General features: G+C 35.5%; 1 protein-coding gene, 1 long non-coding RNA gene and 1 pseudogene across 2 annotated transcripts; 2 read left to right on the forward strand and 1 right to left on the reverse strand.

Annotated features, from left to right (window-relative positions):
• Positions 1-1,083: 1,083 nt before the first annotated feature.
• On the reverse strand, positions 1,084-4,179 carry LOC148585960 (uncharacterized). Its single transcript, XR_015912039.1, has 3 exons — positions 3,905-4,179; positions 2,657-2,752; positions 1,084-1,253 (listed from the first exon to the last, which is right to left on the reverse strand). It is a non-coding gene; the product is annotated as an uncharacterized LOC148585960 (long non-coding RNA).
• Positions 4,180-5,771: 1,592 nt separating this feature from the next.
• LOC132182093 (LEAF RUST 10 DISEASE-RESISTANCE LOCUS RECEPTOR-LIKE PROTEIN KINASE-like 2.1 pseudogene) lies at positions 5,772-10,980 on the forward strand (annotated as a pseudogene).
• Positions 10,981-14,819: 3,839 nt separating this feature from the next.
• Positions 14,820-16,468, forward strand: LOC132182461 (membrane-associated kinase regulator). The gene is made up of 2 exons (XM_059595713.2): positions 14,820-16,189; positions 16,296-16,468. The coding sequence occupies exon 1, from the start codon at positions 15,261-15,263 to the stop codon at positions 15,984-15,986; it is 726 nt and encodes a 241-aa protein (XP_059451696.2). The 5' UTR covers positions 14,820-15,260; the 3' UTR covers positions 15,987-16,189; positions 16,296-16,468.
• The last annotated feature ends 1,483 nt before the right edge of the window (positions 16,469-17,951 follow it).

Genomic DNA, 17,951 nt, shown 5'->3' on the forward strand with positions numbered 1-17,951 from the left:
AACTTTCGAAAATGCTTTTGAGGGTAAAGTATAAACATAAATGACTTTGGGGACACAGTGTAAATATAAACATAAACATTAAATATTTTAAAAAAAAAAAAAATGGGTGAGGGATATGGTCGGACCACCCCCATGGGATACAAGGGGTGTCAACCCGGTTCAGTTTCCTGATTTTTGGCCAAAACCGGAGTACCCGATTCTTGGTTTTCGGAAATCGAAACTGGGAACCGGGAACCGGGACCCCGGTTACCGGCCGGTCCGGTAACCGGTTTTTATATATATTAATTTAATTACCTAAAGTATATATATTAAAAAAATATTATTATATATTTGCGTGACAAGTGGGTGATGGTCCTTACATGTTAATATAAGTGAAGGGTTGTTAAGTTGTAAAGTTTTTGTTACAGTACTTTAGTGTTACACCCTGTCTCTTCTTGCCAAAAGATACGGAATTTTAAAGGAAGAAAGAAGTTTTGGAGAAGGAGAACTCAGAAGACTTAGGAAAGGAGCTTTTTATTCAGGGAATATGTTTTAATGAGATCTTGTTTGAAATTTTCCATGTGGGTTGGAATCTAATTTTATGTGTAGTTTTGGGGTATTTCTTGTAATTATAGGTTCTACGATAAATGGGTATTAAGTGTGTTTCTGTCAAGGGTTGGAAAATAAACCTATATGAGGGCTCAAGTTATGGCTCTGAGGAAGTTCATGAATTTTGTGTTCAAAAATTATTTTTGAGCTTGTTTGCTCTGTTTTTCCAGCCCCTTCTTCTCTTTCCTTTCATTCTCTTTTGCTCCCTTAGCCCTAGCTGTTGGGTTTTGACATCTCTCTTCCTCCCTCCCTTTATAGTCTTCTCTTGCTATTTCTTTCCCTAAAGTAACCATAGCCCTTTTGAGTTACATCAGATGTAGTGAAAAACAATTGGACATGTCAAGCAGAATTCAAACATGTAAAGAAGTCCACTTTTGAGTATAAAGTGGACAAAGTGAGGTTCTCAATAATGGACGGAGGCAGAGTTGGAGATACAAATGTGTGCTTGCGTACTTATCACTCCAACACTTTGTTTCTTGTCCTATAATTGCCTCATATAAATGTCCATGCAATATAGCATATTGAACAAAAAGGATGCCTGCAATGAAAAATGAAATTTTCAGGGAAAAAAGCATATTACATCCAGCAGGCAAGATAATCCAATACACCCCAACACGGGTTTGTGTCACCCCACCTTCATTTGCGTGAACCTTGATCCCCTCCACCTGCACATTAAATTAAATCATATTACATATGATTGAGCATAAACCAGTGCACAAAGCAAGGAATTAAATATCAAATGTAATGCAATAGCATCTCGAGTTTAAATAAAACGTGGCCCTAAAGTCAGTCATTTGCATCTCAACCTGAACAGTCTTCATGACAAGGCACTAATCAGTGTAAAATTAGAGCATAGATAATCAGAATCCCAAGTCAATGTTTTCAAAAACAGGCAGCATGAACTTCATGGATGAAGATATTCAAGATTCAATCCAAGATAAGCCATCTTTACTGTACAAATTTGGTGTCAGAAAACCTATGAGTAGAGATGAGACAATACGGACAGGAACAATAATATCTTGAACCCATTGTTACCGTAAAAAGCGAAATATGAAATTACTTACCAAAAAGAAAAGGTAGTATGAAAGTTAAGTTAAATATCTATAAATAAGTATGTTCATCTCTAAATAATAATTCATTATCAATAATTTAGAACAGCTAATTACTTCATCCTAGGCAGCTCTAAAATGACCACCAGAGAACTGAAAAAAAATGCAACGCAATGTGGCATAGCCTATGCTGCATGAGATCCTTCACAAATGCAGGTTTTCTGAATTTTGAGGGCCCTAATTAGAAGCATTCTGCAGTTAGCTGAGACCACATGTTGGAATGTTGATTCCAAAGGAAAGGTTTTACAGACTCTGGGTTTTAAACACAATGCGAAAAGGGAAGCCTGAGGAGCATTGACATTCTTGACAAATGCAGGAGATAAGTGATTTCTCTAATAAGGATGGGAATTGTTTTTTTTTTTTTCTTGCTTCAAAAACTTCATAGATAGGCTGAGGCTTTGATCTTAAAGACCCAAAAAATTAAAGATCTATCTATTTATAGATTTATTTCTAATTAAATTTTCCTCCTGACTAAGAAACAGGCAGCATAGTACAACATTGTAGTCCGGGAAACAGTAGCTCCATCCTTATTATGTGGCTCAAAATTATGAACAAGTGAACCAAATTCGCCATTTGAATTTTGCTTAGACTATGACAAGTAGGCATTATAATGGTTATCTACAATTTTTAGCTGTAGACAAATTTCAAGATGTCATACTAGGAGTCAAAAGACACTGATAAACTATACTCTTAGATCACTCCAAAGCCAAAGCCCAATGGTCAACTAACAATAATTTATGTACCAAGTATATTTCTACATCAATTCCAATTCAAACTCAAAAGTTGCATGTAAGATAATACATGATCAGCAGAGCAATATAATCCAAGGTTACTATACTATAATGCATATTAAAATTTGTGAGAACAGATAATTTCTTATTTAAGAAGTACATAAGGTTTCATTCAAGCTATCCGATCATGTCATGAAAGCACAAAAAGTTATACAAAGAGCTTATTACCTGGCCACACGTAAGTTTGCAAGCTACTGCATGACTTGCTTCATGCAAGAACACGGTGATGAGCTTAAAAGGTGTCAAAAGTACTGTCCTCCACAACTACAACAATGGAAACAAAACTTCTCCATCAAAAGGCTAGTTGAGAAAACAATGGATTGCTCATTCAAACTCAATGAGAATGATAAAATTATTGTCAATTGTTCCTGCAGGATAAATCTTACGCATATAACAACAGATTATATAGAATCAAAACCATTGAACAGCGTTTCAATTTTAAATTCAAGTCATCTCAATGAACACGCTTCTAACCCGATGGAAAGTTACACTAATCAATCTTTGTCACCTTGCTCTATTTATTCCATGGCCCATACCTATATTGGGCCATAGGGCATCAAATCTCTTCCCTGCACCTCAAACCAATATCTCATCTCACCTTTCCCCTACCCTGACATTGCCTTTGTCATCAACCTCATACAGCTTTGAAGCACCACAAGTATCTATTACACATGACCAAACCCTCTCGGTAAACTCCTTCTCATCTTGTCCTTTTTGTTGATCCTGCTAACTTCTAATAATGCTCATTTTGAGACTTTGCAAGCACTTTCCATTTATGATTAACTATAAATAATATTAGCTCTACAATAACTTATGAAAACCTATCAACTGTCCCAAGTCCACATAAATGCTATGCTATTTGGTTTGTAGGGGAAAAGAATTGCGTCATATGAAGAAAAAAAAAAAAAAAAAAACTATTCAAGGTTGAACACTATTACGTTATTTACCCAATAAAACAATATTTGTTACCGATGATCTTCTAATATTTAACCAAAGCCACATCATTTACTAAGTTAATTAGCAAATTCCCCAACAAACAAGCAAACCAACCGACTTTTTTTTTTTTTTTAAAGAAAAAAATTTGTACTTTATTATCATTAGCTAAAATGACTTGCATCGATGGGGAATTCTATTTCAAATCTACGAAAAAAAAATAAAAAACCCCGGAAAAAAAGTGAAAAGTAACCTATATGCTCTGTTTGGTTACCGACAAAATGTATAAGAAAATCAGTATCTAGAGCCTTAAAATTTCCCCTAAATCAAGCCCAATGCAAATTTTGGCTCAGTTGACTAGAGCTGCTTATTCTTCAAAAAAAAACCAAACATGAAAACCCAATTTGACTTTCCCTTTTCCTTTACTGGGAACCAAACAAAGCCTAAACCAAGAAGAAAGAGTAAGAACAAAACGAAGCGTACCGCGAGGATTACAACGGTGAAACACCGATAGTAACCAAGAACACGACCTGGTCGTGCCTGCAACAGTTCTTGAGCTCCCAATTCGGCATTATCTACCCCTCTTATCTCTCTGCTTCAACTAAGCCAACGAAGCGATTTCCGGGCTAGATTCAGCAGAAAAGCTAGAAAAAAAAGAGTTTTGGTTTGAGGTGGGGATGTTTGGCAGGTGAGAAAGTGTCAAGAAAGTGGTTGTTTTTAGTTGGACTTGGCTTCTTCATCCCCTTGGTAAGAATGTTCTGGGAATGTCATGGTCGAATTGCGCGTAATAAAGAACGAGTTTTTTCAACGTTTCGTAAAGGTCTTCTGTAGCTTAGTTGTCTCATGGGGGGACTCATTTGTGATTGGTTACTTAGAGATTTGGAAAACGTTTGTCTATTGGCTCCATGGCTGGCGCCAACCAATGGTTTTTTTTTTTTTTTAATAAAAAAGGCTATACATACTGATTCAAAAATCTCGTGTCTTGTCCTCAAGAGGTAGTTCAATCGGCTGATACCACGTCTAATAAAGCGGAGGTCACTAGTTTGAATCTTCCTCCTCTCATCTTATACAGCCTTATCAAAAAAAAAAAAAAAAAAACTCGTGTCTTTGACTAGTGAAAAGTCCAACCACTTCATCTTCAAAATTTGAAGGTCTTCAAGATAAAATATTGAAAATGTTATACTCTTCCTGATGAGTTGTGTTTTATGTGGCTTTTCATGTCCCTACTTAAAAAATAAATATAAGTATTAATCACTTAAAACACGTCACATTTTTAATCTACATTTCATTTTGGCCTTATACTAGATTAATGTTATTCTTCACATTAGATTTTTATACCAACTTTACATAGGCTATGTGACATACCTTAAATAGCTTTCTATATAAATCATTTTAAAAAGGTATTAACTGCTTAAAATACGTCACATCAACTATAATGAAGTTGGTGTGAAAAGTTAATGTGAATAATAGTTTTAATTTAATGCCAAAAAAAAAAAAAAAAAACATGGATTAAAGATGGGTTAAAGAATTAGATGATGAATTTCTCCTTGGAGGCCCACATTCACCGGGTGCGAAGTCAAGCCAACACTAAAAACATCGGTTTGAAAGTGTTGTAGGATGATTTTATTATTGGGTCTATAATGGGTTAAGCCATTTTTTTTTTTTTTGACATGTCGGCACAAGAGAGGGGGGGAGGATTCAAACTAGTGACCTCCACTTCATTAGGCGTGGTCCCAGCCGATTGAGCTACCTCTTGAAGACAGATTAAGCCATTTTATATACACTTGAAGAAATGTATATTCTCGGCCTAAATTAATATAAATGGAGTTGGCCATTAGTCTTCATTAGAGGTCAATTAGTGAAATTTTAGGATTAAAGTACTAGTCTCCTCCCCACCAGAGAACAATGAGAGATTAGGTCGTATTGGCATACACTGGACTAGGTCGCCTAATTGTGAATTGACCCCCAAACATTGGTGGACGCTACAAAAGAATTGAAACCCATATCATCTCCACCTTCCCCTTTTGTATCTCATTACTTCCAGTCTCTCTTTCTCTCTGAAAATGAATCCCCATCTCTACACATTTCAACAATTAGGGAACGGTCGTTATATTGGACTTGGTCACCTAATTGTGAACTGACCGTCGGTTGTAAAGTTCCAAATAGAAGCATCTCTTTGAAAAATTTCACCCCCGACCCTAACTTCGTCGAAGCCCACCAGCTCCATTATGATGCAATTCATAAGAATTGTTTAAAAGCCATTTCATCTTCCCCTTCTCCCATTTCTAATCTCATCACTTGCAATCACTCTCTCTCTCTCTCTCTCTCTCTCTCTCGATACTCTTTCAACATGCATTCCAATCTCTTTCCAACCAGTGCTCTGTCGTCGTTGGTGATAACAGCCTGTTTGTGCTTGATCCACTTCCCATCGTCTTCATACGCAGATGCTGAGCAATACCTAAACTGCAGCAAATCATTTGATTGTGCGGGCACTGAGGGCCTCAGTTATCCTTTCTGGGGATCAAATAGGCCAAGCTATTGTGGCCACCCCTCTTTTGAGGTAAACTGCAGTAGTGACGACCCACTCATCAAAATCACCTTCATGAATTACCGAGTCCTTCAAGTCGATAACAAGTCGCGGACTCTCAAGGTTGCTAGAGAGGATTACTGGAACACCCTTTGTCCTGCTACGATCGTTAATACGACCATCAATTTCCCCGTCTTTGATTATGATTCAACTTCGACGGAACTGACGCTCTACTATGATTGCCCTCCCCCTTCTACCACTTTTATAATTCCGTCGACCGATACTACTCATTTTGATTGCTCCTTAAATGGAAGTGATGTTAGCAATTACTATTTTGACAGTGCCGTTTTAAACTCGATTGGTAGCTCAGTGGGTGCGTGCACCTACAACGTTAAAGTTCCAGTTCTGAATACAGCAGCTCAACCTGCGAGCAGCAATTCATCTGCACTAGAAGAAGCTATCGATGGCGGCTTCGTGTTGAGGTGGGATGCAAATAACAGTTTGTGTGATGGATGTAAAGCGACCGGTGGGCAGTGTGGGTACAACACAAGCACGATCGAATTCGCTTGCCATTGTGCAAATGGAACTTTCCCATCCACTTGTGCGTTAATAACAGCAACAGGTAAGTCTTTTGCTGTTTTTCTTGCTTCATTTCTTGCATGTTTGTTTAGATGCTCAGTTGCTAGCATGCAGATCGGTATCTCCTTTTGCTTGAGCGTGGCCACTTTAATGGAGAAAAAAGGCTCCTCCATCTGCAGCTAACATAGTTTTCTCTCAACTCTGGTTTAGGATAAATCATTTAGGAAAAACTCCGAACTTGCTTTCGGGCATATATGCGTCATCCATCCTATACATGAACATGATAAATATTATATTAGAAAGATGCAGCTATTGGGGTAACTTTTCGTTGATTAGTAATTGTTTTGAGGGAGGATCAATATATAGGAGACAAGCCCATGAGGCTTGGCATCAGAAAAATCTATTCTGGTCAACGATGGACTGGTTCTTGGATTTTCGATATGACATTAATGGATGATTAGGATTTCGATCCTGTTAAATTACCACATTGATGTGCACATAGAAACCCATTGTCTATTCATCGGTCAATTAGGTCTTCCGCGGGCTTGTCCAAAGCAAAGGCTATTGGAGAGGCCTTCCCTGCCATTCAAGGCACCTCAATTATGTTATGCAATCTTTCAATCTGTTTAAAGGGCACCCTTCAGGTTGGGTATGTTTGACTGGGCATGAGTTGAACCGATTACAGACCTTTTTGAGTCCAAAAACAAGGCTCGACAACCAATATTCATCCCTCCAGGGCCCAATATATATATATATATATATATACTCTTGAAAGTTAAAAAGATTCCTTTGTTTAATTAGTCAAACAATATATAGCTTATCACATAAACGTCCTACATACGGAGAATTAATTAATGCGTCTCACCATATATGTAGCTACATTCCAAGTCAAAGTCTTCTACTTCATCACTTCCCTTAATATTATTTGGAACCAGGAACTACTTATACTACAAACTCAACTTTTATATATATAACTTTTGGATTGTCGTAGAGTGCTCATAAATTATTAGATCAATCTTTATTAAAAAAGGCACATAAAATTCATAGACACTCCATGTAAGCCTAGTTATACAAAAATTATATAAGAATTGAGTTTTTAGTGAAAATTTGTTTACTATTTTCTATCTATTTTCTCTTTATTTCATACTAACATCGTTTCATCATTTCGATACGAGACGCTCATCTCACCCTATTTAACTTGACCTTCTAATATTTATCAGCATTTGGATAAGTATTGCTAAAGAAAAAAATATCCAAAAACTAATGAGAATCATATCCCATGAACCCATTAAATTAAATAAGAAAAGTACGTATGAGATTTATAACATTCCTAATATAGTATATATGTGACCCTCGCGCGCATTCTGACCTCTATAATGTGGACAATGAATTCACCAATTCCACCCTAAAGTTCACTATTTTCAGCTATGCTATGGACAATCTAGGCCTCACCTTCTGTGTTGCTATATGTATTAAATAGAATTGGACTACATAAATGATTTCAAACGCACTCAATTGTGATTAATCATTTTGAGATCAGAGGGGGGCGGCATTTCAATTCTTTTTGGCAGTGACAACACTTTATACCTAATGGACACACCATGCCATGCAATCCTTAATTGTCCCTCTTTTTTATGTCATGCCACGTTTGTCTCATTCCCCATGCTTAAGCCAAACTGGCCACGTATTGTTAAAATTCATCAACGTACCACCCCCACCCACGACCCTCATATTTTTCTCTTCACCACCTCCTCTTTGTTGCATTTTTTTTTTTTTTTTAATCTTCTTCTTTAGTTTTTCTAATCTTTTTGTTTGGGTTATTAAAGGTTATATCTACTAAAAACTCACAAACTCTACCACCCATACATGGCTAGCTACTCCTCAATCGTTGGCTGCCGCTCAACCATTCATTGGCCTCCTTCCGTGCACGTGTACCCCCATGCGCTGTTGTGGCACACTTGGTTGCACACTCCGCCGCTCCTTTTACTCTCTTTCAGGAAATCTCCTTCATCCAACACCTCTCACTCTTCTTTGTAAATCTCTTTTGGTCCACTAGAAATTCTACACCCAGATCTAAACCTTAAAAATCTCTAATCTTGGTAGTTCTTTGTCTCACCACCCCAAATGATGTTTCCTCCGCTATTGAACAAGTAGCTCTTAGTCTCCCAAGCTCGCTCATAAGCTGATCAGGAGCTAAGTTAAAATGAGTTTCCTTAATTTGTTGATACCCACACCGTCTACCATGCATAGACCGCTACAACCAGTTTTACGGACAACATTTCTAATTTCGTTCTCCGCCTTGAGAATCCCCTATAGAGTTATGGTTGGGTTGCTATCAATTAATATTTGAGTTTTTTTTTTGAGCCTTCGTAATTTTTTGTTTTTGTAAACTGTGATGTTTGTCTGTACTCGTTCGTACTCATATATATATATATAAATTAAATTAAATTAAATTAAATTAAAAAAAAAAAAAAAAAGAGGAAGAAGAAGAATAAGAAAGCTAGCTCTGGTTGGTTCCAGCTTTCCCATACATCGAGTAAAACAAATTTATGCCCTACCTCACTTTGCGAGAGCCTACCCTTTGTGTGATTTTGCCACCTTTAACAAGCTGTACGTGATCTGGTTTGCTGAGTTAATTCTCTATTCTTGGCCTCATGGAATAGGCAATTACCAATTCACAAAGGTCTTCAACCCAACATCACATACACATGCAAATTCTCCTCGAGGATTCTGTAGGCTATTAATATTGTTATTGTTATTGCTTCTATGCTTCCCCTCTCTTCCACAATATTAATTGTTTTCTTAGTTGTAACATTGTTCTGTGTTCTTATTGCAGCACAATCTTCGGGGTTCACTAAGTGGCTGCGCAAAAGTGCAATTGGTATGATGATCAATATAAGATAAAAGTTATTATAATCTATCATATTATAAGGATGTTAAGAATATTACTTGTTATTTACTTCTTTAGGTATTATTAATCTATTAGGTTTACCTTTTCTTATTCTACCAGGTTTACATTTCCTTAATCTAATAGGTTACTTGCCTCTCTATAAATAGAAGTCTCTGTATTCATTATTGTTATTTAGACTCAATACAATGTAGTCTATTGTGTGCTTTCACTCTCTCTCTCTTCTCTCTCTTTCTTCCGTTTCTAATATATTATCCAATATATTTAACAAAGGAAAATACATTTATCTTTTTGTAAGCTTTAAAAGAATGTGTCATGTCTACAATATATTGTTTGTTAATTTTTCTTTCTTTTTTTTTCTGCCCGAATGAAGTACGTGACCCAAAACATTCTTCGTGTGCAGGCATTTCCATAGGGATTGCAGTGATAGCAGTGATCTCTTTCGTGATTATCTATAGCTTTAAGAGAGGACACTTTTCAAGTAATTCAATGATTTGGTGGAACAGAGATGTAAAGAATGATCACTTCAAGACTGAGCAAATCATAAAGAGTTATGGATTGATGGCCCCAAAGCGATATACTTATTCAAATTTGAAGAAAATAACCAACTCTTTCAAAGAAAAAGTAGGACAAGGAGGATTTGGTACTGTATACAAAGGGAAGCTACCTGATGGGCGTATAGTGGCAGTGAAAATCCTAAGTGCGTCCAAAGGTAATGGAGAAGAATTTATCAACGAAGTGGCTAGCATTAGTAGAACATCGCATGTTAATATAGTCTATCTTCTAGGTTTCTGTTACGAGAGGTCTAAAAGAGCTCTAATCTATGAATTCATGCATAATGGATCTCTTGATAGGTTCATAGGTGATAAAGGATCTCCAATCACTAATTGTCAGTTGGATAGCAAGACAATGTTCCAGATTACGATTGGCATTGCTCAAGGGCTAGAATACTTGCACCGTGGTTGTAATACAAGGATCCTACATTTTGACATAAAACCACACAATATACTTTTAGATAAAGATTTGCACCCAAAAATCTCTGATTTTGGCCTTGCTAAACTATGCAAAACAAAAGAGAGTATTGTGTCAATGACGGGCATGAGAGGGACTGCAGGATACATTGCACCAGAAGTATTTAATCGGTACTTTGGTGGGGTCTCTCACAAGTCTGACGTCTACAGCTACGGAATGTTGGTTCTTGAAATGGTTGGAGCAAGAAAGAAATTTGATAGTGGGCTCTCTCAAACCAGTGAAACATATTTTCCACATGGGATTTATAAGAAACTTGAACAAGGTGAAACTTTTGTAACTTTGGAGAATATAACAGATGAGGAAGAAGACATAATAAAAAAGATGATAATTGTGAGTTTATGGTGCACTCAAACCTGTCCTTCAGATCGGCCATCAATGAGTAAGGCGATAGAAATGTTAGAAGGTAGCCTTCGATCCTTACAAGTTCCACCAAAGCCAGTCATGCATTCACCTGTGAGATCACCTCAAGATTCCTCCACAACTGAAGATTCCTCCACAATTTCGCAGTCTTGATCATAGAATCCAACACTTTAAATGGTTACAATTGTGTCATAAGATTAAAAAAAAAATTAAATAAAGGGGTAGTGTTGTACTGTCTTCTCGAAGAGTGGTGCAAAAGCCATACGTTTTAAATGGATGAGTCAAGTTGAAGAAGGGCTAGAAGAGCTTTGTGAACCTGATAATCTACTTCAAGAGGAATCTAAGACAAAGTATATATATATATATACATCTCAAATGAAATTGATAGTATTTATTTTGTAGTCAGAATTTAAAATTAGTACATCTAACAGTGTAAATGAAATCAATATTAACAATTCTTTTAAAAAATTTAAATAATATAAAATTATGTACACCGTTAAATGCATCAACTTTAAATCTTAACTATAATATTATCTATTTCTTATCCATGAAAGTGCAAAGTCGAATGTTTATAAAATTAAACATTATCTCTCGATCACGTGTAGAGAATGTTTAATTAAATTCTATTAAGGAAGGGATTTAAGTCTCGCGTGAGCAAAAGTAAACTCTAGAACTTTATGTTTGCATCGTCACTCAAAACTTGACGCTGACAGCCCAACAACTCATCCGGATGGTAAACAGTATTGCCTTGAAGCTTTTCTTGTGGGTTCATCTAAACCACCACAAAGCACATGGCACTCGATCTTAGCTTTCAAGTTATCAAAAGAGAAGATATATATAATAATTTGGCAAGTTTAAAGATGCTCGGAAGTACAAGAAGGCAGGTATATATTGCAACTAATTCTATGTATGGATTCGATACTTTGCAGACCCTTACCCGTAAAGGAACTTTAAAGTAGGAATATACTTTCTCTTATGAGTTCTTTTAAGACAGAGTCACTTTGCTTACTCGTTTTTTATAAGTAAATTTTGAATTTGTGCAAAGTATTCTTTACACACGGATTGAATAAAACTCGACTTTGCTGTAAACATGATTTCAAGAAATTGTTTGCATCTAATATTGAATTCGAATCTTAGACTTAATGAAAATGATTCACATCTAGAAAAGCTTAGTTAAACTTGTTCAAATAAAAATTCAACCTTTTGAGTTGGATAATTTTAATAGAAAAGATTTATTAGAATGCATGCCAGAATTTCTTGGGACTTGGGGTATGCCTAGAAATCCAAAATAAATATAATCGAGTTCAGGAATTGAATCCAAAGCCTCAAACGTGGGCAGAGAAGTGAACAAATTGTGGGTGTTTTGACTTTTATATTTAATTTAGTTTGAGCACTCGTATCTTGCATATATACTAACGCAGCAGGCACATAGATGTCATGAATAACATACGTCAAGTATCCATACATAAATATTAAACAACAAATCTATCTACCATATCCATATCGATCACTACCAATAAATATTAAATAATGTACGTTTTTTTTTTTTTTTTTAGTTATTCACTATTCTTTCACCAAAAGAACTGCATTTCATTACTAATAACACATTACGTGCATTTCCAAGTATCCAAAAAAGCCTTATTTTAGTAAGAAATAGGATATTACATGGTATGGTATGTGTATCTGAGTCAGGAAATAACATCTAAAAAAAATTCACGATATTTAATTAAGTACACACAAAAGTATGGATTTGAATCCCGCAATGAAAATTTTCATGTTTAATCAATGTAAACCATCTTAGTTTTTATTGATGTTTTGGTAAAACTAGATTGGACTATAACTCAATCAGATTTGAGAAAACGCTTGTATTTTCTACCGTCTAGACTTTTTATGTGCGAGTGAGTACTAATATGATTACGCCTAAATATAATAGTTATAATTCAATTCTCCCACTTGTCTCTCGCTCACGAAAAATAATAATAATAATAATAATATTTTCACCTATCCGTTAGAGGCTGGACCAATATTTGGCATTTTGAATAGGGTACTGTACAAGGCCATTATTAGAACGATGGTGATGAAGTGTTTTACAGTGATAGGTGATCAAGCTTATTTATGGGATATTATTGGGTATTTCGAAAGAAATCACGTAATGATTACGTAAAATTGCCACGTACCCACTTGTCATACAACCAATTGTTGCTCAATTTCAATGCTCGGTTTGCTATGACTCAGAAATATTGTAGCCTTGTCGGTCAACATTGATGAGGTCCTTTTCATTACGATTGATGGAATAAACCAATACAAATCCTATATACATACATAACACACCTTCCTAAGTGGGGTTCCATTTTATTTTATTTTATTAAAAAAAAAGGTTATATGTATAAATGGTACATATGATTTCCCTCTTTAATAAAAATATATTTGGGTTTTAGAAAGTGACAAAACTAATATTTGTCCTTTTAAGTTTATCAATTTGTACTTCCGGCCCCTCTACGATCTAAAAACTTAACATAATTTAGTTTACGTGTATAAAAAATCATGTTGGATCAATAAAATGTTGTCACACATGCATAAAATGCTACCTCAACATGACATTTAAAAAAATTAAAAATTAAAAAGATGACAAAAGGTGATTATTCCGTCTCTGTTGTCAGTGAGGTAGACAATTTAATTTGCTTAATTGTATGGGAAAATAAAGTTAGGATTTTGAGAGTAACTTCACCCAGGGCCGGCTCAATGGCTAGGCCACTGTGACGGTTGCCTAGGGCCCCAATTAATAAGACCCAAAAAATGTTTTAATAAGGCCCAAAATATTTTTTAGTAAGGCCAAAAATTTTTTTAAAATTTTATTTTAACTTAAGGCCTAATTTTTTTTAAAAAAAAATAAGGCCCAAATTTTTTTCCCATAAAAATTTAAGGCCTCTAAAATAATGCCCCAATATAATAAGCCCATTGTAAAATAAGACCAATTAACCAAAAAGAAATATATGCCACATCAATTTTTTTGGGCAACTAGTTAAAAGTTAAACTTAAAAGTCTTGAAACAACAATGAGAATAAAAATAATAATAATATTATAAAAATATAATAATATTATTAAAATAAATATTATTTAATTAATATTTAAATATTAAAAAAAAATAAGATCCAACTTCAAAATTTCGCTTAAGGCCCCCAAATACATTGAGCCGGCCCGACTTCACCGCTCCTTGAGATGATTTGGCCACTCCAATTATGTATTTAACGCATTGTGTGAGACACACAATTGGTTAGGTTTTCAACTTGGTTTTAAAAATGGAATAATTGAGACCTTTTTGGTTTTATTTTTTTTTTTGTACCAATTTTAAAGAGAATTTGAGAGGTGAATGTTTAAGGTTGAGTAGTGATAATCATAACACCAGTGTGAGTGAATAGTCACTCATGCTGGTGTATTTTATAATATTATTTTTTTAATATTACTATTCAAATTTTTTTTAATATTATAATACACTAGCGTGAGTGACTATTTACTCACGCTGATGTTATGATTATCACTACTCATTTAAGGTTTAGAGATTAATTTGATTAAATTGGCAACCTGGGTTGGATCTCATATTTTAAAAGGAAATTATTTTTCAAATAAAAAATAATTATTATATCTATAAAATAAAGAGAAATTCTACTTAATCCTTATATATTATTTTATGTGTATATGTATATATGTATCAATTTTTGCAGGCCCAATTCTATTTTTTAATCCGACTTAATTATTAAAACAACGTCTCAGGAATTCCAAAAGTGGAAGGGCAGCAAACAAATAGGGAATCACAAGCGTGCTTAATTACGGCTTAATACAAATTTTGTTAATTAATTTTGTTAATTTTTTTTTATTTTGATCAAAATTTGTCGTTGTCAATAATCTCCTTCCACGTCACTGCAAACATGTCCACCTCTCTGAAGGCAGCAAGCACAATAATAAACTTTCCCCGTAAAACTCCATATCTCAGGTCCTCGGTAGAGGCCGGCTTTTGGTGCTTAAAACTCTCCGCACGTTTTATCTTCTTCTTTGAATCTCCTCCAAATCAGCAGTTTCCTTTTGTTGGTTTACCAAATCTCCTACTCTCCATGAAACCCAGTTCACCGTTTTTACCTCCCACCCCTTTGGCAACCGTAAATTTCCAAGACTTTTAATGTTTTTCTCAAAGCGTTTGGGAATGAATTCCCTTAGATATCAATCGTTTTCTTGAATTCAAAGTTGTTTATGGTTTTCTTTTTGACTGCTGAGACTTTCAATTTGTTGGCTTTGTTAGGTTTGAATCTTTAATGCTTCTTTTTGTTGCAGATAAAACGTCAAACTTGTCAGTAAAAACTTTTTTTTTGCTGGTTTTTCTGATACCCTTTTAAATTCAAACAATTGGGTTTCAAACTTTGAATTATTTGGTTCGAGAAATGGTTGTTGATCTCTACTCGGAAAGTTCGAGTATGGGTACGACGAGTCCAAGAATTTCGTTTTCTCATGATTTCTGCCAATCCGACGTCGTCCCTGTCGAACACCACCCTCTTCGGTCAAACTCCATAGATTTTGACTTCTGTGTTCGTGAGGGGTTCGATCAAGAATCTTCCTCCGCCGACGAGCTTTTCTCCGATGGGAAAATCCTCCCGACCCAAATCAAGAAAAAGGCGGTCGCGATCGCCACCACAAAGCCAATGGATCAATGCGGCTCTCATCATCATCCGCCGTTGCCACTGCCACGTACTACTACAACAACAACAACAAGCGGAAACAAGAGTACTTCAAAGCAAGAGAGCCCCAAAGAAAACTCCAAGTCATTTTGGCGGTTCACGCGGAGCAGCAGCTGCGGGAGTGGATATGGGAGGAGCTTATGCCCTCTGCCGCCGCTTCTGTCGCGGAGCAATTCAACTGGGTCTGCAGTAAATTCGAGGCAGAGTTCTCAGAAGCATGCATCAATGAAAGCATCACAATCTTCCGCGTCGGCGGCGGCGGCGGCGGGGGGATATCCAAGGCCGCCATTGAAGAAGGGGATTCATGGATCATACGGGAATATTAATGGTGTTCGGATTAGTCCTGTGTTGAATGTTCCTCCAGCGAATAATCTATTTGGGTTAGGCTCAATTTTCTCATCCAGTGGCAGAGATAAGAACAGGAAGAAGTGATCGATCGGATTCATTAATTGATTGACTTTTGCTGATAATTTGAATTTTTTTAGTATATATTAATTTGTTTCTTGATATTCCGATTGTGATTAAGAAATTAAAATATATATCTAGAATTGGGGTATCGAGAAGAGAGATGATGGAAGCTAGGGACAAGAAATGGCATAATTCAAGAGCACATGGTTTGGAGCACAAAATGACAGGTACCGTTGCTTTCATGGCTGTCCCATGCTGTTCTTCTTTATAAGCTTTTGGTCTTTGCTCACACATGGTGCACGTACTTTGATTTTGTTGCCCTTATCTTTACAGAAAGAGCAAAAAAGACGAAGATTAGGTGGTTGGTTGTATGTGAGAGAGGATGGAGGAGTACTGTTTGAAATGTTATTCAGATTTGATTTGGAGAGATTATGAATTGATTTGTTTTTTGGTTGTACTTTGTATGAACTGATTGATGTATTAATAATAACGACTTTCTTTTTCTACTATTTCTCATTAGAAATTGTTAATTACCCTCTCTCACATGCTGCAAAATAATGCCACCCTTTTCATATCTAGTTGCCATTAGCTAGGGCTTAATTGTTATGTTTGTTTTTTCATCATGTTAGACCCACATATATTTCAAGATAGATCCCCTAAATATTGATTATCAAGTTTAACATGGAACTTGTAAAACCTATTTTTGTTAAGGATAAGTAATGTTATTTAGTAGGCAACTGAGATGACGTAACACTGAAAATTAGCTTTTGGATCAACAAAGATTTGTGAAAAGAATTAATTTTTCTGTCATGCCATCTCAGCCGTATGACAATTTACTAAACTAAATAGCATTTCTCTTTAGAAATATATACGATATACATATATCATAATATATATAATAATGTTTAATGATTTTCCAAAGAGAAGAGAAATGTATTAATAAGCCTAGATTCAAAGAGACAGACACATGAAAGGATGGGTGGTTGGGAGAGACTTAATCATGTGACCTGCTTAGGACAACATGCAGGTCCCTCTTGCTTCAGGGTTGTCCCATCTTATATTTCCCGTATTATATTTCCTTTTAAAAAAAATAAATAAATAAATAAAGCTTTCTTGCTGTGCATGATTGATTCCAGCTCCCTTCCTATGTACTCATTTTCTATCCAGGTTTTGCTTTTTTCTCTCATGACTCTTGAGTCTTGCCAAATCAGGGCAAGTACTTGTTTCAACTACGTACACACAGATGCCCGAAGAGAGCACATTCTTTCCTTTCAGAATCATTTTCCCTTGTTACGTAGAGAGAGAACTAATTGTACATGGGATGAATCAATTTTATATATAAACTGTATACCGATCAAGTATTCACCTTTCATTTATCAAAATTGATGTGACGTGATCCTCCATCATGTGAGTTATTGTAGATCGAAGACAGCATCAAGTCTCAAAATATACGATCTTTTTAAGGTTACCTTTGTGTGTAACTGATCACATGCGGAAAATGATTCTCTCCATTTCAAAATCCCTCAATTTCCTTAATTTAGTGTATTTTGAAGGGTATTGCATTTAATGCATTACCATCATTAAAATTTTTAGACAACACTACCCTTCAAAATGCACTAAATAGAGAAAATTGAGGAATTTTGAAATGAAGAGGATCTGTTTACGATCACGTGCACATATAACAACTATTAGGAAAAGAAAACGAGAAAATTGCTCTTTAAAAAAAAAAAAAAAAGGAAAAAAGGAAAAGGATAGAATAATCCAGCTATATGCATGATAATGGATCACATAATAATACAACCATTAATATAATAAATGGTAAGTAACCCCCACATTAATTTGCTCCATTTATAATACAATGAATGTAAGTTGTCAAATGCCGAGAGATCATGATCTCTCGGCATTTGACTGATCAGTCTAATTACCCACTGAACCAATTTGGACCTTCTAATTAGATGGATAGCTGTGGCCAAGAGCTAGAGCCCCATA

This window comes from Corylus avellana, chromosome 5 (genome assembly GCF_965113065.1).
Source record: "Corylus avellana chromosome 5, dhCorAvel1.hap1.2, whole genome shotgun sequence".
Lineage (NCBI taxonomy): Eukaryota > Viridiplantae > Streptophyta > Magnoliopsida > Fagales > Betulaceae > Corylus > Corylus avellana.

Excerpts from the sequence above, each read along its gene's own strand:
- LOC132182461 (XM_059595713.2), top strand. The coding sequence starts at position 15,261 with ATGGTTGTTGATCTCTACTCGGAAAGTTCGAGTATGGGTACGACGAGT.